Here is a 21,463-nt window from a genome sequence, read left to right as displayed (position 1 = left end):
GAGTTCTGAATCTGAATTGGACTCACTCACACATTGTACGAGGTTAGTATATGTACTAACCTCGTACAATAGATACTAACCTCGTACAATAGACCGTGTTTGACCCTGGATTTCAAAGTAGTCGGCAAACATCGCCTCATTGCTGAAGTAATATTTGCCGAAACTCCTTCTCGCTACGCACCGGGGCTCTTGCCGGTAAGTAGCAATAGATTAAAGAAATATGAAAATAATAATAAAATAATAATCATTAAAAAAAAACAAATTTCGCTTACCTCGGCCTCGAAAGTGACTTCGCTTGTCTCTTCCACAGAAATACAAGGAAGCCCGTTGGTGGCGCTAATAATTTCACAAACTTGATTCAGCTCCTCGGTAATTTTATAACTGTATCTAAATTCTTTGAATGCGCAATCCTTATGATTAATTTACTAATTATGGGCACCAATGAATGAAATACCTTCAAAAACATAATTAAAGATTATTATTGGTGATGATAACACTTATTTGCAATGAATTTAAAAAGATGACTAATAAAAAAAAATGAAAATAATATACATGCCTGGAAAGAAACCAGCAGTACAGGATTTAACGAACGTCAATAATACGTATACGGTATCCCAAAGTCTATACAATGAAAAGATTGGACACTTCACGGACTTCGCGTAATGCCTTGCGTCGATTTGCGTGTAGAAGTAGTGTAGGTGCCTAGTCTTTCCCTTGTCGTGTCTTTGATATGAATATAAATCGCGCGCCCTCTTTAGGCGAAAATTGATATCCGCGCTGAGCAGTTTTCATCTCCGTAAAATCTTCACTAAAGATCAAGAAAATATACATGTTTTTTAAAAGAAACTTCAAGGAGAAGTCACAGAAGGATCTAAATGATTCGGTAAGTGTCATAGCAGAATGTGATATATAAAATTTTAAGTAATATTTTATGTGGGCAAAAGCCCAGAAAAGTTTAACTGTGTCGTGTGTGTCGCGTTGCATTCGACTGATATTCCTTCGCACGCGAGATGCTTTGAACCCATGGGTGAATTGGACTCGGAGTCGTCGACGGTCAAGTTCATCACGAATCACGTCAGGCATGTCAGGTTGTTGGCCAACGACTGGGCCTGGAAAGAATGATCAGATAATACTGCAGCTGCAGGTCATGCAGGTGAGATGATCGACATGTTCTTTTTTCCATTAATTGCTTTGTAGTAATTGCCAACCTTTGTTTTGTAGCCTTAGTTAGGGGGTCTTCCCACGAGGCTGAGGCCTGGGCCGGGTCAACATCACTCATGGTTTCAAATCGTCTCGTGTGTGAAGTGTTCATATGCACCTGGTGCACGTGAATCTTTCACACCCTTTTTACGAAAATAACTATGACTTTACATCATAGCTAAGATTTCTACTTGTTCTATAACACTTACCGAACCATATGGATCGTTCGTTGAATTCTCTTTGCTGTTTTTTTAACTCATTGAGTGCTTCGTGCACGCTACGTATCCTACTATAACATGCCACACTCGTGCTCGCACGCCTACTATTGACTGCTTTGTGCTTGCATTGTTTCCTACCCTCGCCTGCTTCGTGCATGACTGCGCACATTTGGAATTACAATCATTGTTACGCCGTTTTGCATTGTATTGCGCATCGCATGCACGCCGTAATTAGCACTATTGTGTGCAGTGCAAACTCTGCTTTCTGACAGATTAACTTACGCAGTTTACATTCGACCTTTTCGAGTATTTCTACATTTTTTTACAAGACATGGCTCCGCCTCTGAGAGGGAAGATACCTAGGTTTTTTGATCCATACAAAACACTCCACAAAATTGAACTACTTGATACAACTCATATTTTCGCGGTAAAGATAATAACCAATCCCTATAATGAGGACACCATTATAAGGGGTATGAAATTTCCTACAACTTTACTACACAATATTTTGTGGATAAACTAATTGTTAGAGAGTTACAAGCAATTGTAATCATGACTATTGAAAGGAGTGAATACGACTCGCGATCCCAAAATCAATGTGGCACAGGGGGGTTTTGTGGCTGGCACAGGGGATTAGCATCGGATTAGCACTGTGGCGTTAGGTTAGTAGTGTGCGTGGCATGTTAAGAGTTAATAAAATAAGAGCATTTTTCGTGATCTTCACGCAGATAACTTCTGGTTCTGCTCAGCGTGGATATCAATTTTTGCCTAAAGAGGGCGCGCGATATTATTCACCAAGCCGGTAGGCACTTAAGAACCAAGTTTGAAAGGATACTCGTAAAATTATGTCACTCTCGCCGATGAATATTCATTAGATCGTGGCCGTGCGTGTTCAATACACACTGAGTGCATGCATGCAGAGAGTTTGTATTGAACACGCACGACCACGATCTAATGAATATTCATCGCGACAGTGACGTAATTTTACGAGGGTCCTTTCAAACTTGGTTCTTAAGTGCCTACCGTACCTTTGTTTACGGTCTTGCAAGCTAGCTGCATTCTAGGCGATCAGCATTATTTTCTTGCTCGTTCAATCCACTTTCAGCATCATCTTGTCAAAAGATGGCGTACTTTACCAATAAGTATATACATGAGATGCAACCTGTTGATTTTAGGTACAATTTCCTATTATGCGCTGACGACTTGAATTGAGAATGTTCGATACGAAAAATTGCTTTTCGCTTGTTGTTTGCGTACTTTCCACCGCAGTATTAAGGACGGATCGAACGGAGTATCCTGGTTGAGACTCGGAGGTAAGCGATAAAAACACTTTTATAAACAATTTCCAATTCATTTTTAAGACAAATTTAATTATTAAAATAATAATACGATAGTGGATAAATACTGAAACGTTTGGCGTTTTTCATTCCCTCACATTCGTGTGATGAATGAAAACGTCAAAGTCCACTATGAAACCACAAGCGTTGTGCGAGGTTATTATTACTAACCTCGCATGTTGTGTGAGTGGGTCAACATGGTCAACGGCCACAATCCCACATGACCAATTTTTTCTCAAAATCGTATTTCTCAGGAGTAACGTAAAGTAAGACTGATAGAAGCGCTGCTCCAAAAATTTGGATTGTTCCAGAAAAAAAGGATATCCTCATAAACCAGGACAAATCATGTCTTGAGAAACTGAGATTGTCCGTGTATAGAGCCTTAGAGGGACAGTTTTTGTCTCACCTGCGAAGCAGAGTGAGACTATAGGCGCCGCTTTTCCGACGGCGGCGGCGTCAGCATCAAATCTTAACCTGAGGTTAAGTTTTTGAAATGACGTCATAACTTAGAAAGTATATGGACCTAGTTAATAAAACTTGGCCATAAGGTATTACTGAACATCCTATTAGAGTTTCATGTCACATGACCAAGGTCAAAGGTCATTTAGGGTCAATGAACTTAGAACATGTTGGGTTTCTTTGTTGAATAACCATCATATCTCTGTAAGTTTATTGGTCTAGTTCATAAAAAGTGGACATAAGAGTAACCATGTATCACTGAACATCTTGTGCGTGTAGGGTCGTTTACAGCTCACGAAATAAACTTCCTACACGGAGGGAAACTATAACGTTCTAACGCACACGAACTTGAAAGTCACCACGACGCATAAATAATCACCATGAAGACCTTGTCTTAAAGTTCCAACCGATAAAGCCTTGTTGCATTTATTCAATGGATAAAGATCGACGAGCAATACCAAATGTCGAAGTGTCACTTTATTCCTAACATAAACTTGCGTGTGAACACGACTTGAACGTAATGTGTGAACACTGCTTGAGCTTATATGACTTAGGTGTAGGCGTGTGTGTACCACCTTGTGCGTGTGAGTGTGGCACCGTGTGTGTGTGTGGTTAGCTGAAACAAATAAACATAAACATAAATTAATAAGTAAATTGTATAAGTTAAATTGAATTGTCTTACATACATGAATACTGTATGTATGATATTATACTGGTTTAACTTCATAGTAAACACCAAATGTAATATAAACCAAAGTAAATTATTTGTGGACTTATCTTTCAAATGTGAATTGGGCTCTAAATAGTGATTAGATGCGTTAATGATGCACTGATCATAACTTGTTATTCATGATCTATTCTATAAATTAGACAAAGAGATTAAACATCAACCATAAACATTAACTAAATACATGTATACTTCACACATGAATTATTCCTTTAACTTTTCCGTAGTACAACAGCTAATAAGAACTTCTAAACTTTCATTTCTGTCTCTAAATGACATTCCTATAAACCCCATTCACACTGACTTGAATCAGTGAGAATTAAGTTTGTGTAGGAACAGATCCTCAAACAGTGGTTTTCTCTGAAACTCTGCTCTGGAGTCTGATTCATCACCAGCCAGAGAGTGGCCTGCATCCCCTCACACACACTGGTATTGGTGTATTGCATGCATTGTATGCACATGCAGTGTAGGGCTTCCCTTTGTGAGGAGATGGGAGCACTGTCCAGAGTATGATGATGAGTCATAAACTCCTTCTCGCTCTAAACTTACTTTCACTTCTTTCCCTAACTTGAATATATACACAATATGTGATATATAAAATGATGCTACTAATGAATACATAATCTATAACTGAAACAACTTATCCCAGATAATATACAAGGATTGAATGAATCTTAAACTAAAATGAATCTATCATACATATAATAGAACATACATTAAATGTAAATTATATCTTGCTGGGTGTGCCCATTATGCTGCACACATAATTATCTCGCATCACAGAAACATATATATACTCCATGAGAGAGTTGGTAGAATTACTGACCAACTTGCAATATGTATCTTCTAAGTGAAATCTTGCAATTAATACATTAATATCTAATTACAACATTATGCAATATAATAAATGAGAATAATTAAACTCACCAACTGTTATATACCCCAAAATGATGAATTTCTTGTCAACTTGCTGTGAGCTTCTTCAATAGCAACTGCATCCAACTTTCCTTTTCTAAGCAATGAGCTCTTTGTGCAAGTATGATGCCCACTCCTTGGGCTTGACCACAGATATGCAAATTAGGGGTTACACTCCTAACATGCCTAATAGGGGTGTTACTCATATATTCTTAAAGGTAAATTTTGGGAACTAATTTTGACTGGTAGCCGCCGTAACAGTGCGAGTTAGAGTAGAATTCAAAGTCAGCACTGCTGCTATATTGAACCACGTGATGCAGGTGAGACGGCCAGAGGCATTCCACTTGTTTGACTTTAGAATACCCCCCTGGCCCTGAGGACATAGATCTACATACTATAGATGGCAATTACGGTATTCAGAATCTTGTTATGAATCCTGATATGTTTTTTTCGACTAGTGCACTCAACTGATGTCGGCACTTGACAGATGAATGTACTTTCATAGATTTCTTGTGTTGAGAAATCTTTAAAAAACTGAGACAGCCCCTGTAAACTGGGACGATCCCAATTATCTGATCAGATCCTACTGGTCTCAGCTAATAGTACTTCTCACTACTGAACTTTCTGAAGTTACCGGTAGGGCTGTAGACTGTGAATCGCCAGCGTGCTGCTCTGAAACTTTGTACAAATATTTTGTTCTTTAGAGTAGGATCCAATAAATTCCAAGCTCTGGTTGTTCTTACAATTTTTTTCTTCTAATTTTCTAATAACATACATGTAGGCAATAGTGTGTTGAATAAGTTGCTGGCTTACTACATTTATGAAGAATTTTTAAGTTAAAAGTTCATTAGTTTTAATGACAAATCCAGATCAAAACATTCAAATTGTTTTTAAATCTTTTTCATATCAACAATGTTTGTAAAACTGTCGCAAGAAATATTGGTGTCATCAAGAAAGTTCACGGTACTAAGGATAATATGTAATGTGCCCTTTAGATATATGGATTGTTTCGTCAGAAACGTATCCTTAAAGTCATTGATTTTGAACGTTTACAGTTATTCCAATTCATTTGTCAGCTAGATAGAAATAGTGTACCTAATGACCTACAAAAGAAATTTATGAGAAATAATACCTTGCATTCATATAATACCAGACAGTCAAATGACTATCACTTAGTAATTTCGAGCAAAACTATATTTTTCACAGGACCCAAATTCTGGAATTCTCTGAACAGAATGATAAAAGAGGCATCTACCTTAAATCAATTTCAAATTACTCATCAAAAAATTCTTCTGAATTCTTAATGATTTAAGGAAATATCTACAGTAGCGTTGATTATTTTTAAATTAGTATGTAATTTGTGTTAGCAAAAATGTGTCTGTAGGTCTACTGCTCGGTCTTGTGTAATATACATAACAGCACAAGTATTTTAATACACTCTCCTCTTATTTCTTCCAGAATTTGTGTTGGTAGACCTATTGAATGAGAATGGAAATGGAAAAGAATAATAGAAGGTAAGGATGAGTTGAGGTAAAAAGAACGCAGAGAGCTAGACCGTAAGAAGAAGGCACATCACCATATTCTTACACTATAATGTAATATTATAATAATACCCATTAATTCCAAACTGCATGGATCCAGATTTAACTTCCCAGATCGACAGTGGTCAGGGACCGACCAAACTGGACCCACTTTCAAAACCCAAAAAGATTCAAATTGAAGAGAAAGAAAAAAAAAACTCTTACTGAATCCCAAAATGAATCCCAAACTTGGAACAATTTTCACCAGAGACAACGTCATGGAATCTTATGAACATCAAGGTCTACATGTGAGACTAGCATTGTAAATGCTATATTCTGAGAAAGGAAAGTACAGTTTTATTATCATAGTCTTAGAAAAATACATTATTTCTCTTATGTGGAGCATCATGGCCCAGTGGATTAGTCTCCAGACTTTGAAACAGAGGGTCGTGGGTTCAAATCCCAGCCATGGTGTAATTTCCTTCAGCACTCGACCATGGTGAGGTAAATGGATACATGTAGGAATTAATTCCTCAAAATGCTGTGTGCACCTGAATAGGTAGCCTAGCTTAGACAGGTAATAATAATAGCAGGGCCCACTGGGAGAACAGTTTTCGGAACTTAAGTGGCTACCATGGGTAAATATACTGTTATTATTATGTTGTAGTGAACGCCAGTAATTATTTTATTGTTGACTATATTTACATGAATGTACTGCTCTGTTGACAAACATGGGGTGGGGATTTACTGGGCTGTTTTTTGTCTCATCGACTAGAGGTGAAAGCGAGACTAGAAAGGGATACGAATGGAGTCTGCATGTTGTCTGTCTGTCATTCGTCTCTTGCAACATATTTTTTTTTTCAGTTCTGTCACCGAAGAAGAATTTTTGAGATTGGCCCAGCTCATCTCACCGAGGTACTATTCAGATTTAGGGATACATTTGGGAATCTCATCTGCTGAACTTGATCATATCATTGTCCAACATTCATCGAATTACAAGGATGCATTGATGACAATGTTCACACGGTGGAGAGATGAACAACATCCAGATGAAGATATCAGAGCTCTTCTTGCAGAAGGATTAGAAAAGAGTGACTTAGGGGGATTGTCCAAAGAACTTCTAGCTGGGAATCTAATCCAGAAAACAACAGGTAAGATAATGATAATATCTAATAGACAACATGAATATACATTGGTTAATTACATTTGTTCATGTCTTTAGTTTTAAAAATGAAAACTATTTTAATTATCAGGGATCAGTATGATAATTGGTTTGCTTGCAAAATGTGCATAAAATGCCTTCTTGAATGAAGGACATTCATAAAGATTTCCAATACTATTACAATTGGTCATTTTCAAACGTGAGTGACACAGCAATCAGAGAGGGTTAATGGCTCATATCTTTAAATGTAAAGGATATCAATCATGACTCTTATATTATATACAATGTAGGACTGGCACAATTCGTTAAGTAGATATGATATAAAAAATGATGCGTAAGTGACATGACAAATTTTGGACATGGGTTTCTGACCATTATCACTTATGATTGGATTCATGCCCAAGTAGTTGTCCAGGAGTACTGTGAGTACCCATACATGTATGTAAATAGTGTACCTATGTAACACATATATAGTCAAAATCAATCAAACCTCTATGGAAAATGGTGCCCTCCTATATACCATGAGTGACACAACATCCAAAACGTGAGTGACATGACAAGTGCAAAAATACAACATTTTTCTCAACAACGAAAGTATTTTTGGCATGATGTTCAAGAGTAAAATACCATCAACCAAAAAACAAGATTAATTTCATAACAACTGTCCTCTTCAAAGTTGATAATATGTCATCCTGAATTCTTGGTTTATGGTCATATTTGCCTCTCAACTCACATTCCCTATACCATACTGCATCATTGTCACACTCGGGCTTCCACCACTCTCCTCTTTGAAGGAGGAGGAGGAGGCTCTTGAAGGAGGTGTTATGTGATCTTGGTATTGATTGACATCAACTTTAACATTCTTTTTGTGGCTTGATGTAATTCATAACTCTCCGTTTCTGTGTATGACAGTTTAAAGGTTTGTAACTCAACATCCACAATTGATGAAATTTTTCTTGTAAGAAAGGGGTATTCTCCATAGTCACATCATCTGGCATGGTCTGTTTTGGGGGCTTTTTGCTTGTCCAATATTCATCTGGAAAGTGTATTGTAAAATACTGGCCCAGCCCCCTTTTTGATATATTGCCATCTTTATGTCTTGTATTTCTTTCTTTGAATGTTAAAGATGTCAGACAAACAACTGCAACAACTTCAAGAGCATCAACTTCAACAGGAGCAGTAGACATGTCAGCAACACCACAGTATGTAAACAAATCAATACTTAGTTTGTTTACAAATTGGGGATGTGACCAGATTGTTTATATCTTAAAGATCTCTCTGTCTTTAGTCCGCTAGAATATAATGGATTGAGAAAATATAAACCTATATCATCAGATATCATACTCTTGAATATTAAGATAAAGAAATTAGAGTTGTACTTGTATACATGTATTTTTGATTTAAAAAAATCAGTGTTTTTTCTGGAAAAGGTCATTTACTAAAACAATCAAAGAGACACTATATTAAGTATTATAGAATATAAGTTTTCAAATGTGATGCTACTTTGGTTAACAGTTTATGCAGCACCGTACCAAAAATTCTCTTCCACATGTTCTAGTCTAATAATCCTGCCATGTAGGCCCTCTTCATTCCCCATTTGTTTTTATAAACTGTGAAGATAGTGATGAAAAATGTTTTTCTGACCTTTGGTCAGGTGCTATATGCATACATGTATTGCCAGTATTTAAACTAATGTGATTATTATAAACATTTTTAGAAGGGATTTTGTTAGACTTTGTATCACTTTAGAGGGATGAAACGTTTTCTTCCATAAAGTTGATAAATATTGAGAAAATTGAGGGATGGGGACTCGTCCCCCTGCCCATGGTATCACCACCCAGAGGAAGAAAAAAAAACTACCTTTCTACTGTTTTGTATTATGACTAAAGAGTCTTTGCAAATGCTGCCTGACAGTTTACCTTCAAGTGAAGTAAACTGGACAGTATTTGGAATACCTGTAGGTGATCATTTTCATACTTGGTGCTGAATAATGGTTCACAATAATATAAGCTCTTGATATTATTCATTTTACAGTACCGTCAGTGAGGAAGAACTTTTGATGTTATCAATGGAAATTGGACCTACTTACTACAAGAGGATTGGCGTTAACCTGAAGATCTCGTTTGTGACTCTTGATAAAATAAAGAAAGACACACAAGATACTACTGATGCATTGATGACAGTATTCACAAGATGGAGAGATAAACAGCTTCCAGACACAAACATCAGGGCTCATCTTGCAGAGGCTTTACAAAAGAGTGGTCTAGTGTCGCTGTCTCAGAAACTGATTCCTATAGATCTATTAGGGACAGGTGAGAATGAAAAACCAAACTTATTTTAAATTCCTGCAAGGAATCACTCCTTCATGTCATTATTTTTCTTGGGAATAATTATAGAAAAGTCTTGTTCAGATAGTTTGTTGTTTGTAGAGCTACTAATATAAAAAGAAGGGTCTTCTTATGTGAGCTGTTGTTGATATGACTTTGTATGTAATGGCATCTATGGTGATCATCTTGGTAAAAACCTATTAGATTATAGTGTTCAGCATTTCAAACAGGTTTTTTTTTGTCTCACCTGCATAGCATAGCGAGGCTACAGTGCGTATGCCATATCAAAATAAAATTACACATATAAAATAATTTTATTAAATTTATATTTGTTATGTCCTGAAGCTTTTTCCACATTTAAACATTGGTACAGATATTTAAGCAAGTGATGATATAGCTGTAAAAAATTGTTCTGGTTGAGTGAACACCACTTGCTTGGTGAAAAGTTGGTGAAAAATGATCTGCGCAGGACTTGGAAATAGTTACATGTACATGAATAAAAGTAGACAATAATTATGAAGAACACAGGAACTTTAGCAAGGAACAAGGATTTAAAGATATCTTTTGCCTTTTAACTTGTTTTCTTGCCCAAAACATTTCACAGTGCACCATTTCGCCCCCCCCCCCCACACACACCGAGGCCGTTGTGATGATATCTGCTTTACACAGAGCTCATGAAATGGCGAAAGCATGCTTTTCTTTCTCATAATCATTGTCAAGCTTGGGGAAAATGTGGAGAAACAAGAATTAAATGAAATATATGAAATTAAATTTAAATCCACTGAAAATGATAAAAACTTATTGAAAAAATGTTAGAGACCGTCTGAAATAAACTTTTGTTTACATGCAGTTATGTCCTCAGATCCAGCTGGCACAAAAAAAGGCTTACCTAGGGTGGAATTTCATATTTGGGTGGCAAAATTGTTACAAAATATTTATATGTATCTGCATTATCTAAATTGGCTAAAATTGAAAAAAAAATGTACAAGAAATGCATGGTCAGTTGGTTTTTGCCTTTTTTCCTTGACCCAGCAAAGATGGACAGTGCTCACTCAAGTGTAACATTCTGTCAAAATTTTTACTTTCATTTGATAGATGAGACCCAAACCCAAGAATATATGTGAAAAATTATAGATTTTCTATGTTTTTCAATTCCCAGGACTTTTTCGAAGTGTAAACTTTTTTTGATACAGACTGTATAGGCGCCGCTTTTCCAACGGCGGTGACAACATCAAATCTTAACTAAAGGTTAAGTTTTTTAAATAACAGCACAACTTAGAAAGTATATAGACCTTGTTCATGAACCTTGGACATAAGAGTAATCAGTATTACTGAACATCCTCTGTGAGTTTCAGGTCACATGACCAAGATCAAAGGTCATTTAAGCCAAGGTCAATGAACTTTGGCCATATTATGGTTACATGTAATTGTTGATTTGCCATGATAACTCTGAAAGTGTGTGGATCTAGTTTGTAATACTTTTACATAAGAATAATCAAGTATCACTGGGGACAAGACTAATTTACCGTTCACAGCTGGGCGTTGTGGCGTGCGCCTGTAATCCAAGGTGTAGGGAAGTTACAAATTGATGCAGAGGTTCGAGGTTCGAGCCTGGTCACGTCTTTCGGATGGTGACGTTAAAGGTCGGTCCCAGACGTAAATAATCATATCTGATTGATACACGTCTGACAAAACTCAAATACACACACACACACTTAAATAGCCAATTAGCACTCGCTATTTCACGCCAGTCTGCCTACGTGCCCTTTGTTATATTCTTTTGTTGTGTTCGCTTCCATTTATTTAGGCGTCATACTCTGAAGAGTGCAAAATGAAAATCTTAAGTATAATGGCTCATTTTGGCGCTCTATTTAACTTTATACCAGATTCTGACTGAAGCATAATGATTTGAAAATTCAATATATAAAAATAAATGACTGTTGTCAATAAAAACAAAAATAGTCACTCATTAACAAGAATACATTTTCGCTCGAAGCATAATAATATTTTGTACAGACTATGAAATTATGTTTAAGAGCAACTTCGGGTCTTACATCCACTGACGCAATACTGGGCAATATCATCACCGTGTACCAACACGTCATAAATTCCTCTCAAAAGTTGTTCAGATTTGAAAGAAAATAGTCATGAAATGACTCCCCATCACCCTCAAATATTTATCAAAAAAATATGGAGGCCACAAGGCCCCCCCCCATGGACTATTTTGGAATTATCATGGTGCAGATTTTCTGACACTGTCATTGTGGTTTATTATCCTGCGACGATGCGACCCCTTTGTTCAACATCAGCAACAATCTTTTGGCAATCTCGCCGAAGAATTTGTTCTACCTGTAAACCAGAGTATTCCCCTTATTTGAACTCCAATATATGAAAAACTAGAAGAAATATTTCTTTAATAAACAGAATGTACCTAATTAGTGTCACAAATTTGGATCTAATTTGATGATTCCTTGTAGAATGATTTTATTGAGTTTTTATCCTCTTATTGTCACCTTTCACAATTGTGTGAGAGGAAGTGTGTTTCAATACAATTGTCAACTTTAATCCTCATTTTCTCCAGAGTAATATTTTATGATATTGAATGCTCTTCTCTTTCTAATGAGGGATTGGTTCACCCAATTAAAGCTGAGTCTCCTCTCTCAGTAGGAACAAGTACCTGACAATTCATTTCTGGCAATTTATATGGGTAGGTTTTGTCATGCCTGGTAACATACATGTGTAATATGTCAGTCTAGAATATCAAATGCAGAAATTGTCTACTCACTGAAGAGTTCTTGATAATTTCAGTCATTTTGGTAAAAAAATGAATAAAATTTAAAAGCAATCGACCAGGAATGATCAACAGTAGCAAAGTTATTGTGTTCATGTAAATATACGCTTCTTAACACCCTCCTTTATTCATTCATAGATGCATCAATGCCAGCATCACAGACCCAACCACTCACTCCTGACCTGGTTGAAAGATGTAGAAAGGAGCTTCAATCCCATTACAGAAGATATTTCTGTAAGATAAGAGCTGATAGTCTTAATCCACGTTCCCTTGCGCCGTGTGAAGACATATATACACACCTTGTTTTGGAAGAAGAAGATTATCGCAATAAGAAGCGATCACTTGAATATAAGGACCTCTTCAAACTTGAAATTAATGGAGAGTTTCCAAATCGGATCATCATTCAGGGAGAAGCAGGGGCTGGAAAGACGACACTCTGCGCAAAGATTGCATGGGACTGGATAAACGATAGTCCCGATGTTCCCAAGTTTGTATGGGTACTTGTAATCCCTCTTCGTGAAGTCAAGCGATATACAATTGGTCAGATAGTCAAGTCTTACCTCTCAAAGGACAACCCAGCAAGAGCCTGTCAGATCACCGAGTACATCCGTTCAAATCCAGAAAAGGTATTCATTGCCTGTGATGGATTAGATGAGTTTAGTGGCAAGGTTGTACAGCACTCTGAAACCAAACAAGAATTAGCAGGTGCTCAGCCAGAGTCTAATGATCAACCAGATTCAAGCCCAAAATCAAAGCGACAAAAGTTAATGGGGCATATGTCCTCAGGTACACCAACTGCCCCATTGATGCCAAGAGACAGCATCTCAGATGCAAGTGAAAGCACTACTGAAGAAGATGATATCTCTCTAGTACATATCCTTCGTTCAGATGAACTTAGCAATTGCCCAGTGATGGTGACCAGTCGTCCATGGAAGGCCAATGAGATAAAGTGGGATCTCAATCTAATGAAGCTGTATGCTTTCATTCTTGTGGAAGGCTTTAGTGAGGAGAATGTGGAGGTTTATATTCACAAGTACTTTAAAGACAATACAGTCACAGCAGATCAGCTTATTCAAATGATCAAAGAGAATGATATCATATTAGAGTATATGGCACCCTATCCTATCTATATATCTATGCTCTGTCTTATGTGGAGAGGACTTGATGACAAAAAGAAAGAATTGTTTAAAACCATTCGAACATTCTCTCAATTATTTCATGAGATGTTTGAATTCTTAAACGTGCATTATGTCCAAAAACAGATCAAAGATCTAAGAAGTCTATCATTTAATACCCATCGCTGTAAAATTAAAAAACTCATGGAACCCATTGCCAAATTGGCATTTACTGGACTGCTATCGAACAACCTTATTTTCAATGAAGAAGATCTTGAAGAGTACTCAGACTCTGTGGAAACAGCATGCAAAGTAGGAGTGTTGTCACAGGAGAATAAGCTCTCATCCATTCATGATAAGAGCAGACCGTTCCTGCAGTCAACATTCTTCTTTCCTCATAAACTATTCCAGGAGTACATGGCTGCAGTCTATCTTGCTTCTCTCTATGATTCAGATCGCAATGAATTTAAGAGGCTGATTGAGGAAGTAGTGATCCCTAGGAAGGAAGAGTTTAGGTATCTCCTGTACTTCACTGTGTCTCAGGACAAAAAGATTGCCAAGTATATCACAAAATGTCTGTTACAACAGTACACCCAAAGCCAAGTAAAGACGGAGATGAATTTCTTGGTTGATGTAGCTTTTGAGAGTCAGGATGAAGATACCAACGCCATGCTTCGGAATTCAGTATCATCTCTGTCCATTGATGTTACAGACACACACACTATAGCTGGTTATGCATCCACTGGGATATATTCAAAGGCGGTAAGTTGGATACAAAGGAAAAGTACCCTGATATCATGCATGTTTCCATTTTTTCAATACAGTAGCACTCCTTCAGGAGTGTAGCTGAAAGTTATCAGAAAGATCTTATTAGTCTTGAAATGGACTTACATAAAAACAAAAATCCTAAAACATTCAAACATCCATCTTTCAGTTTGTTTTACATTTATTGATATCAGTAATACATATGAAGATATTGGAATCTTGAATGGGACTGAAATATTGTCCATCTTAGCATGTTATATTATTATTATACTGGGTGATTTCAATAAAAACTTAACATCTCGAATCCCCAATTACATGTTGTTACAAGGGTTGCATTAAATTCAAATTCAAATAATTTACATTATAATTGTTCATCTTTTAAACACTGTTTATTATCAGTTCTCAATTTAACTGTATTGACAAGGGATGTACAAATATGTTTACTAACTCATGTAGGATTATGGCATCATAAAAATCTGGATTCATTCATTGTAGTCATGCCTTACTTTGGTGCAAATCAAAATTTACATCACTGCAAAGAATTATCTTCATGTGAAGACATACCACATAAATGTGCTATCAAATTATTTGTAGGAAGATACTCTTTCCAGCCGTATATAATGATTATGCCTCCATGCACGGCCGTACGCAGGAGGGTGGCAGTTCCCCCCCCCCCCAAATTTTTTTTGAAAACTTACATTTTTTACTGAAAATGTTCACAAAATTCACCAAAAGTACGCACAAAATCCTTCAATTTCACTTGACTAAATGTAAAACGCCCCAATGCAAGCTTGGTCGTTTTACTCCCTAGGTTTTCATTTTTGTCTCACCTGCGAAGCAAAGTGAGACTATAGGCGCCGCTTTTGCGACGGCGGCGGCGGTGGCGGCGTCAACATCAAATCTTAACCTGAGGTTAAGTTTTTGAAATGGCGTCATAACTTAGAAAGTATATGGACCTAGTTAATAAACTTGGCCATAAGGTTAATCAAGTATTACTGAACATCCTATTAGAGTTTCATGTCACATGACCAAGGTCAAAGGTCATTTAGGGTCAATGAACTTAGACCATGTTGGAGGATTCAACATCGAAATCTTAACCTGAGGTTAAGTTTTTGAAATGTCATCATAACTTAGAAAATATATGGACCTAGTTCATGAAACTTGGACATAAGGTTGATCAAGTATCACTGAACATCCTACATGAGTTTCACGTCACATGACCAAGGTCAAAGGTCATTTAGGGTCAATGAACTTTGGCCGAATTGGGGATATCTGTTGAATTCCCATCATAACTTTGAAAGTTTATGGATCTGATTCATGAAACTTAGACATAATAGTAATCAAGCATCACTGAAAATTTTGTGCAAGTTTCAGGTCTCATGATTAAGGTCAAAGGTCATTTAGGGTCAATGATCTTTGGCCGAATCGGGGTATCTGTTGAATTACCATCACAACTTTGAAAGTTTATTGGTCTAGTTCGTTAAACTTGGACATTAGAGTAATCAAGTATCACTGAACATCCTGTGCGCGTTTCAGGTCACATGACCAAGGTCAAAGGTCAATGAACTTTGGCCGAATTGGGTGTATCTGTTGAATTACCATCATAACTTTGAAAGTTTATGGATCTGATTCATGAAACTTGTACATAAGAGTAATCAAGTATCACTGAACATCCTGTTCGAGTTTCAGGTCACATGATCAAGGTCAAAGGTCATTTAGGGTCAATGAACTTTGGCCGAATGGGGGTATCTGTTGAATTACCATCATAACTTTGAAAGTTTATTGGTCTAGTTCGTTAAACTTGAACATTAGAGTAATCAAGTATCACTGAACATCCTGTGCGCGTTTCAGGTCACATGACCAAGGTCAAAGGTCAATGAACTTTGGCCGAACTGGGTGTATCTGTTGAATAACCATCATATCTCTGTTAGTTTATTGGTCTAGTTCATAAAAAGTGGACATAAGAGTAACCATGTATCACTGAACATCTTGTGCGAGTTAGAGTAGTATTCAAAGTCAGCACTGCTGCTATATTGAACTGCGTGATGCAGGTGAGACGGCCAGAGGCATTCCACTTGTTTTTGTTTTAAGTTTATGCTTGCTGCCCCCAGGGCGTCAAATTATTTTTTCTTCCTCAGGAGCAAGTTTTGAAGCTCAAAGTTTTCTCAATCAGCTGGTAAAAAACAACCACTTGTGGTTGATTTTTCATAATCAACATTATTCTGAAATGTCTACATTTTTGCGCATTGTGAAGAAAGATACAACATGAGTTACATATTCACATGGTTGTACTGTTACAAAGTCACCCCAATAATACTTGATAACTTATGTATAGACTTTCAGTACTCACTTTGGCTTTGTACTGTTACAGGTAGTGCATATAATTGAGCATCTAAATGGATGAAAGATCCATTCCCAATCAGAAACTATTAGTTTAATGATGGAGTTGGGTCGTTTAGACCTAGAGGTACAATACACCTTTCCAGCCTGGACGTTAGGACTTCTTACTGATACAAACTTACAGTATTTATTCTGTACTGCTTTATGCTTAAATAGACCTTGCAATTTTGTACAGTTGTAATCGTATATATTGTGTACTGCTTGCTAATGCTTATCTCTAACATCATACAACTTCTGTGTTGTTACAACTTACAGACTAAGAATACTTATTTTGCACTGGTAGAGTTTACATGGTCCTTAGGAACTTACAGTGCGTGTTATATCATGTAGGCGGTAACTAGCACATCAGGCCTGCTAACACATCATGGGGAACTTTGGATGTTGAGTCTGGATGTGATCAACAGCTTCTGATACTCTATAAAGTTTCACAGGGTGAGACCTGACAAAGTGCCAGCTTTTTCCGAAGTGTCTATCCAAGGCTTTTCTCACAACATCAAAGCAATGCACTTCTGGCCCATTCCAAGCCACAAAAACTGCTTCATTGACTGTTTCTGGGTACATTTGACTGTCAGGTCGGTTGTGGTTCTCCAGCTTACTCCCGTTGCTTCCACCACCGATTCTACTGCTCCCTTGACACAAGCACATAAAATGCAGTGTATGAAGTTAGGAATGCCATCATACAAGGTTGAATCCTTGCAAAACTTGTGGATGATCCCTTTGTCTAATAACTGAGACGTTTTGCTCTTGATAATGGGATATACATGTAGCCTATGCATGAAAACTTTTGCCTGTTTAATGATTGTCCTCTCATCTACTTCCAAACTGACTAATGCACTGCAAGAATCCCAAATGTTTCTTTGGTCGAGAATTCTTGTAACAAACAACTCTTCTCCATATTTGTTAGCAAGTTTAACAAGATCCATGTAGCTGGTTAGATTACGGACATTGTTGGTGAGCTCTTGTTCTTCTTCATCACTAAGCAGCCTCTTTTCCAGGTTTGAAACAAGTGTTTCGAGGAAGTCTTGCAGATCTCTACTAGAATTGGTTAAACCGGGCAAGGCATTCTCCTTGTTATGACTGACATTTCTTGTCACATGTCTCACCTTTGGCTGTGCATTTATAGGTGTGCCTCATTCTTTAGAAGTTTTGGCCACATGTTGCTCAAGATTGGCCACTTATCTGCTGGTGGTGAATCTGAAGATTTCATTTTCATTTTAGTCAGATGATCAATGGTCTTCTTAACCGAATCCATTTTCTCCCACAGAAAGCTGTTCACCTTTTGCAAGCTGTTTGAGAGTTTCCCCAGATCTTCATATATATCGACGATCCCAGCCAGGTCAGCCATAGTTTTCAGTGATAAGATTCTATTCAGCAACGACTGAGCTGCAGCTGCATCATCTTTGTTTCCTTCTGCGCTGCACGCTTCCCTAGAGCAATGATAATGGGCTTCAGATCTAAGACAAATGCCTTGAATACCCTTGCAGAGTAAGATGCAAACCGTGTTGTGCTGAATGTGTCTAATTTATAAAATATTTCATTTGGACACTCCTCCATGGCTTCCAGAAGTCTTTCAAATTTCTTTCCAAATCTGACATCAGAAAGAACATCGGATATGATCTTTATAGCTTTCTCCACAAATTCATGGTAGCACTGGGTTTTGTCTCCACTTTTGATACCTGCACATCGGGCATCCTTCTCTGCTAGCTGCATTCGATGAGCCAAGTCGTGAGTGAAATGTGCTTTTTGTAGCTTCAGTGAGTTTGACAGATGATCTGGTACGCTATTATGAAAATACTGGCCATCAAACCCTCCTGCAACAAGCTGATCTGTTACTTGTTCTGTATCCAGAAACTTGTGTAAGACATTCTCTATTGCTTTAGCAGTTTCTACTCCAGAGTGTTCCTTGACAATGTCATTTGAAAGGTACGACTGAATAATATCATCAGCATCAGGAAAGACTGTCACTGGTCCTGTTATTTGTCCAGTGCGTTTTTTCATTGTAGCCTTGTCTGCTAGGATGCCACATGGTGGTGACTACGGTGGTGACTATGGACTATGGGTGACGTCAGTAAGGAAAATGAACTATATCACGACAGACGTTTATCGTAGTAAAACTATTCTTGTTCTCCTTGTGTACACTCTCAATACAACAATCTTAAGTAAGGGATATAATATCGGATATATATATCAGAATCTCAAGTATCAATTAATAGATAAATAACATTGTTTTGCGCCTATACTCAATTTCCTCACTCAGACCTGTCCTCACCTCACTGGCACTGTGCAAGTGCAAGGTAAAATATGTATAAAAAATCCAGATTAAGTGTGCTCAGTATTACTGAATTACTCTGCTACGTTTTGCAAGCTAGTCTAGATGTAACTAAATGAATAAAAATATGGCACTTTTTTCTAAGTTTTCTCTTTTCTTCTTTTTTCCTCCTCCTCCTCTTCCCCTTTCTTGCCTTCCTCTTTTCTTTCTTTTCCTCTTCCTCTCCTTTTTCCTCTTCTTTTTTTCTTCTCCTTTTTCCCATTTTTATTTTTTCTCATGAAGGCACAATTTCCTCAATTTCTTCTGTTGCTTCCTGGGAGCGGTGCTCCCCGCTCCCGCACAATTTGACATCCTGGCTGCCCCCCCCCCCCACCTAGTGAAAAATCTCTGCATTCGGCCATGTGTTTATGACATATTTTTACCTTAAATTTGAGGTTTCAAGTTTTTCATCTATTCACATGGTATATTCTTTGAAATGTTCTTTGCCTGTTTGAAAACAAGCTTTTCAATACTTAGGCATTGATAGTTTGTAAACATTGTGTATAAGGGTGGTCCTTTTCAGCCCATTCCAAGTTTGCATACATGCAGCACTGCTACCATTTCTTATATTCTGCACTGCCTAGCGTATCGACCCCTTTGATCATTCTCCAAGATCTAACCAAGCTCACCAAATCATAACATCGCGCATGTTCGGAAGGGCAAAAACAGTATTTGACAGTAACAATTCATTTCAAGTTTGATAAAGGAATATGCACAATGATAGAGACAACAAGTTTTGCATGTTTAATTGATGCTCGATTCTCTTTCTAACTATATTGCATTATTGATGTCATTCATTTTTATTAACTTATACTTGGGCCAAAGTTAATTCACGGGACCTGTTTGAATGAAAAAATAAAAATATTTCCACAAGTAATGTTTGCTTTTGCAAAGTATGATACACTCGTGGTTTGCCCTTCTATCAAGTTGATGCAATGATCATGAAAATAAAAACAAAAAAACTTCATTTTTGATGGTTTTTACCCTTCTGATCATGACCAGGTTAAATAATGAGTCCTGATAGATCACATAAATTTCCCTGCTCAGATCCTGGATGGTTAAATGAGTGTTATCATGCTAATGCAGAAATACAGCAGTCTTGCAAACTTGGAATGGGCTGAAATGCACCACTTTTATGTAACAGGGTGTGTATTCAAAACCACTGAAGTGAGACCAGTGAAATTTTCATAAATGTTAGATTATGAAATAAACTTTCTACTCTTTCTACATTTGATTGAGAATACTACCACATTTTAAAATAAAATCAGCCCTTTTTCAGAGGGACATTTTTTGGGAGATGCGCCGTATAGTTATATTTTTCCTATTTTTGTCTAGCCTGCATAGCAGAGGGAGACTATAGCCATGTTCTTTGTACTTGAGGCGCTGCTTTTCCGACAGCGGTGACGTCGTCAACATTGAAATCTTAACCAATGTTAGGTTTTTGAAATATCATAACTAAAAAAAAGTATATGGACCTAATACATGAAACATCCACATAAGGGTAATCGAGTATTACTGCATACATTGCCTGAGTTTCAGGTCACATGACCAAGGTCAAAGGTCATTAAGGGTCAATAAACTTAGACCATGTTGGGGGAATCCGGGGGGGGGGGGCCACTTCCATTCACGAGTGGATACCATGCGCGACCATAGGGTCTCAAAAAGCACCCTAAACACGTATTTTCTATATTCTCAAAATGCACCCCTTAACTCTTTCTAATTTGATGGCTTTATTTACTTTTTTAAAGGAATGGATCATCCTGAAAAATGGCAAGTTATAGAGGCATGTCATTTTCGCTCATTTTGTGTGCAATCTCTATGGGAAATGACTTTTTCTCAAAACTGGATTTTACATTCCTCTATTTCGCGAGCCATATCTCAAATTTATATTTGTCGGTTTTCTCTGAGCTTGGAGAACGTTGTAGCTGAGATCGTAAGCTATCGCAAGTGTGGTCTTCGTTTTCCGATCAGATGCCGGGATCATGCCCGTATTTCACTTGCAAAATTGGATTTGAGATCCTCTTAATTTGCTTGTGTAGAAAGTCTATGGGATACAGTGCAGCTCAATGGGTAAGGCATCAGACTTGCATCCTTGGGGTCCACGGTTCGAACCCAAAAGTAAACATCAATTTTTTTTTCTTTTCAACATTTCGCAAGTGTTCCTTAATCACCATTACAAGGTATATTAGTTCAAATATCGCACAATAAGGAAGGTTAAA

At 37.3% G+C, this 21,463-nt stretch overlaps 1 protein-coding gene across 3 annotated transcripts in view; it reads left to right on the top strand.

The window, feature by feature from the left end:
• Window positions 1–1,034: 1,034 nt before the first annotated feature.
• The window catches only part of LOC121416795, a 69,593-nt gene continuing 49,164 nt past the window's right edge, over window positions 1,035–21,463 (top strand). For all 3 annotated transcript variants that reach the window (XM_041610281.1, XM_041610283.1, XM_041610282.1), the window contains exons 1-6: window positions 1,035–1,153; window positions 6,315–6,370; window positions 7,241–7,527; window positions 8,665–8,740; window positions 9,573–9,850; window positions 12,795–14,533. In XM_041610281.1, coding sequence (XP_041466215.1) covers window positions 6,339–6,370; window positions 7,241–7,527; window positions 8,665–8,740; window positions 9,573–9,850; window positions 12,795–14,533 — 2,412 coding nt within the window. In that variant the 5' untranslated portion in view covers window positions 1,035–1,153; window positions 6,315–6,338. The remainder of the gene's footprint in view (window positions 1,154–6,314; window positions 6,371–7,240; window positions 7,528–8,664; window positions 8,741–9,572; window positions 9,851–12,794; window positions 14,534–21,463) is intronic.

The sequence above is a fragment of the Lytechinus variegatus genome, chromosome 6 (genome assembly GCF_018143015.1).
Source record: "Lytechinus variegatus isolate NC3 chromosome 6, Lvar_3.0, whole genome shotgun sequence".
Taxonomy (NCBI): Eukaryota; Metazoa; Echinodermata; class Echinoidea; order Temnopleuroida; family Toxopneustidae; genus Lytechinus; species Lytechinus variegatus.
The sequence above is the reverse complement of the archived record's forward strand: the minus strand, read 5'-3'. Positions and strand labels throughout refer to the sequence as shown.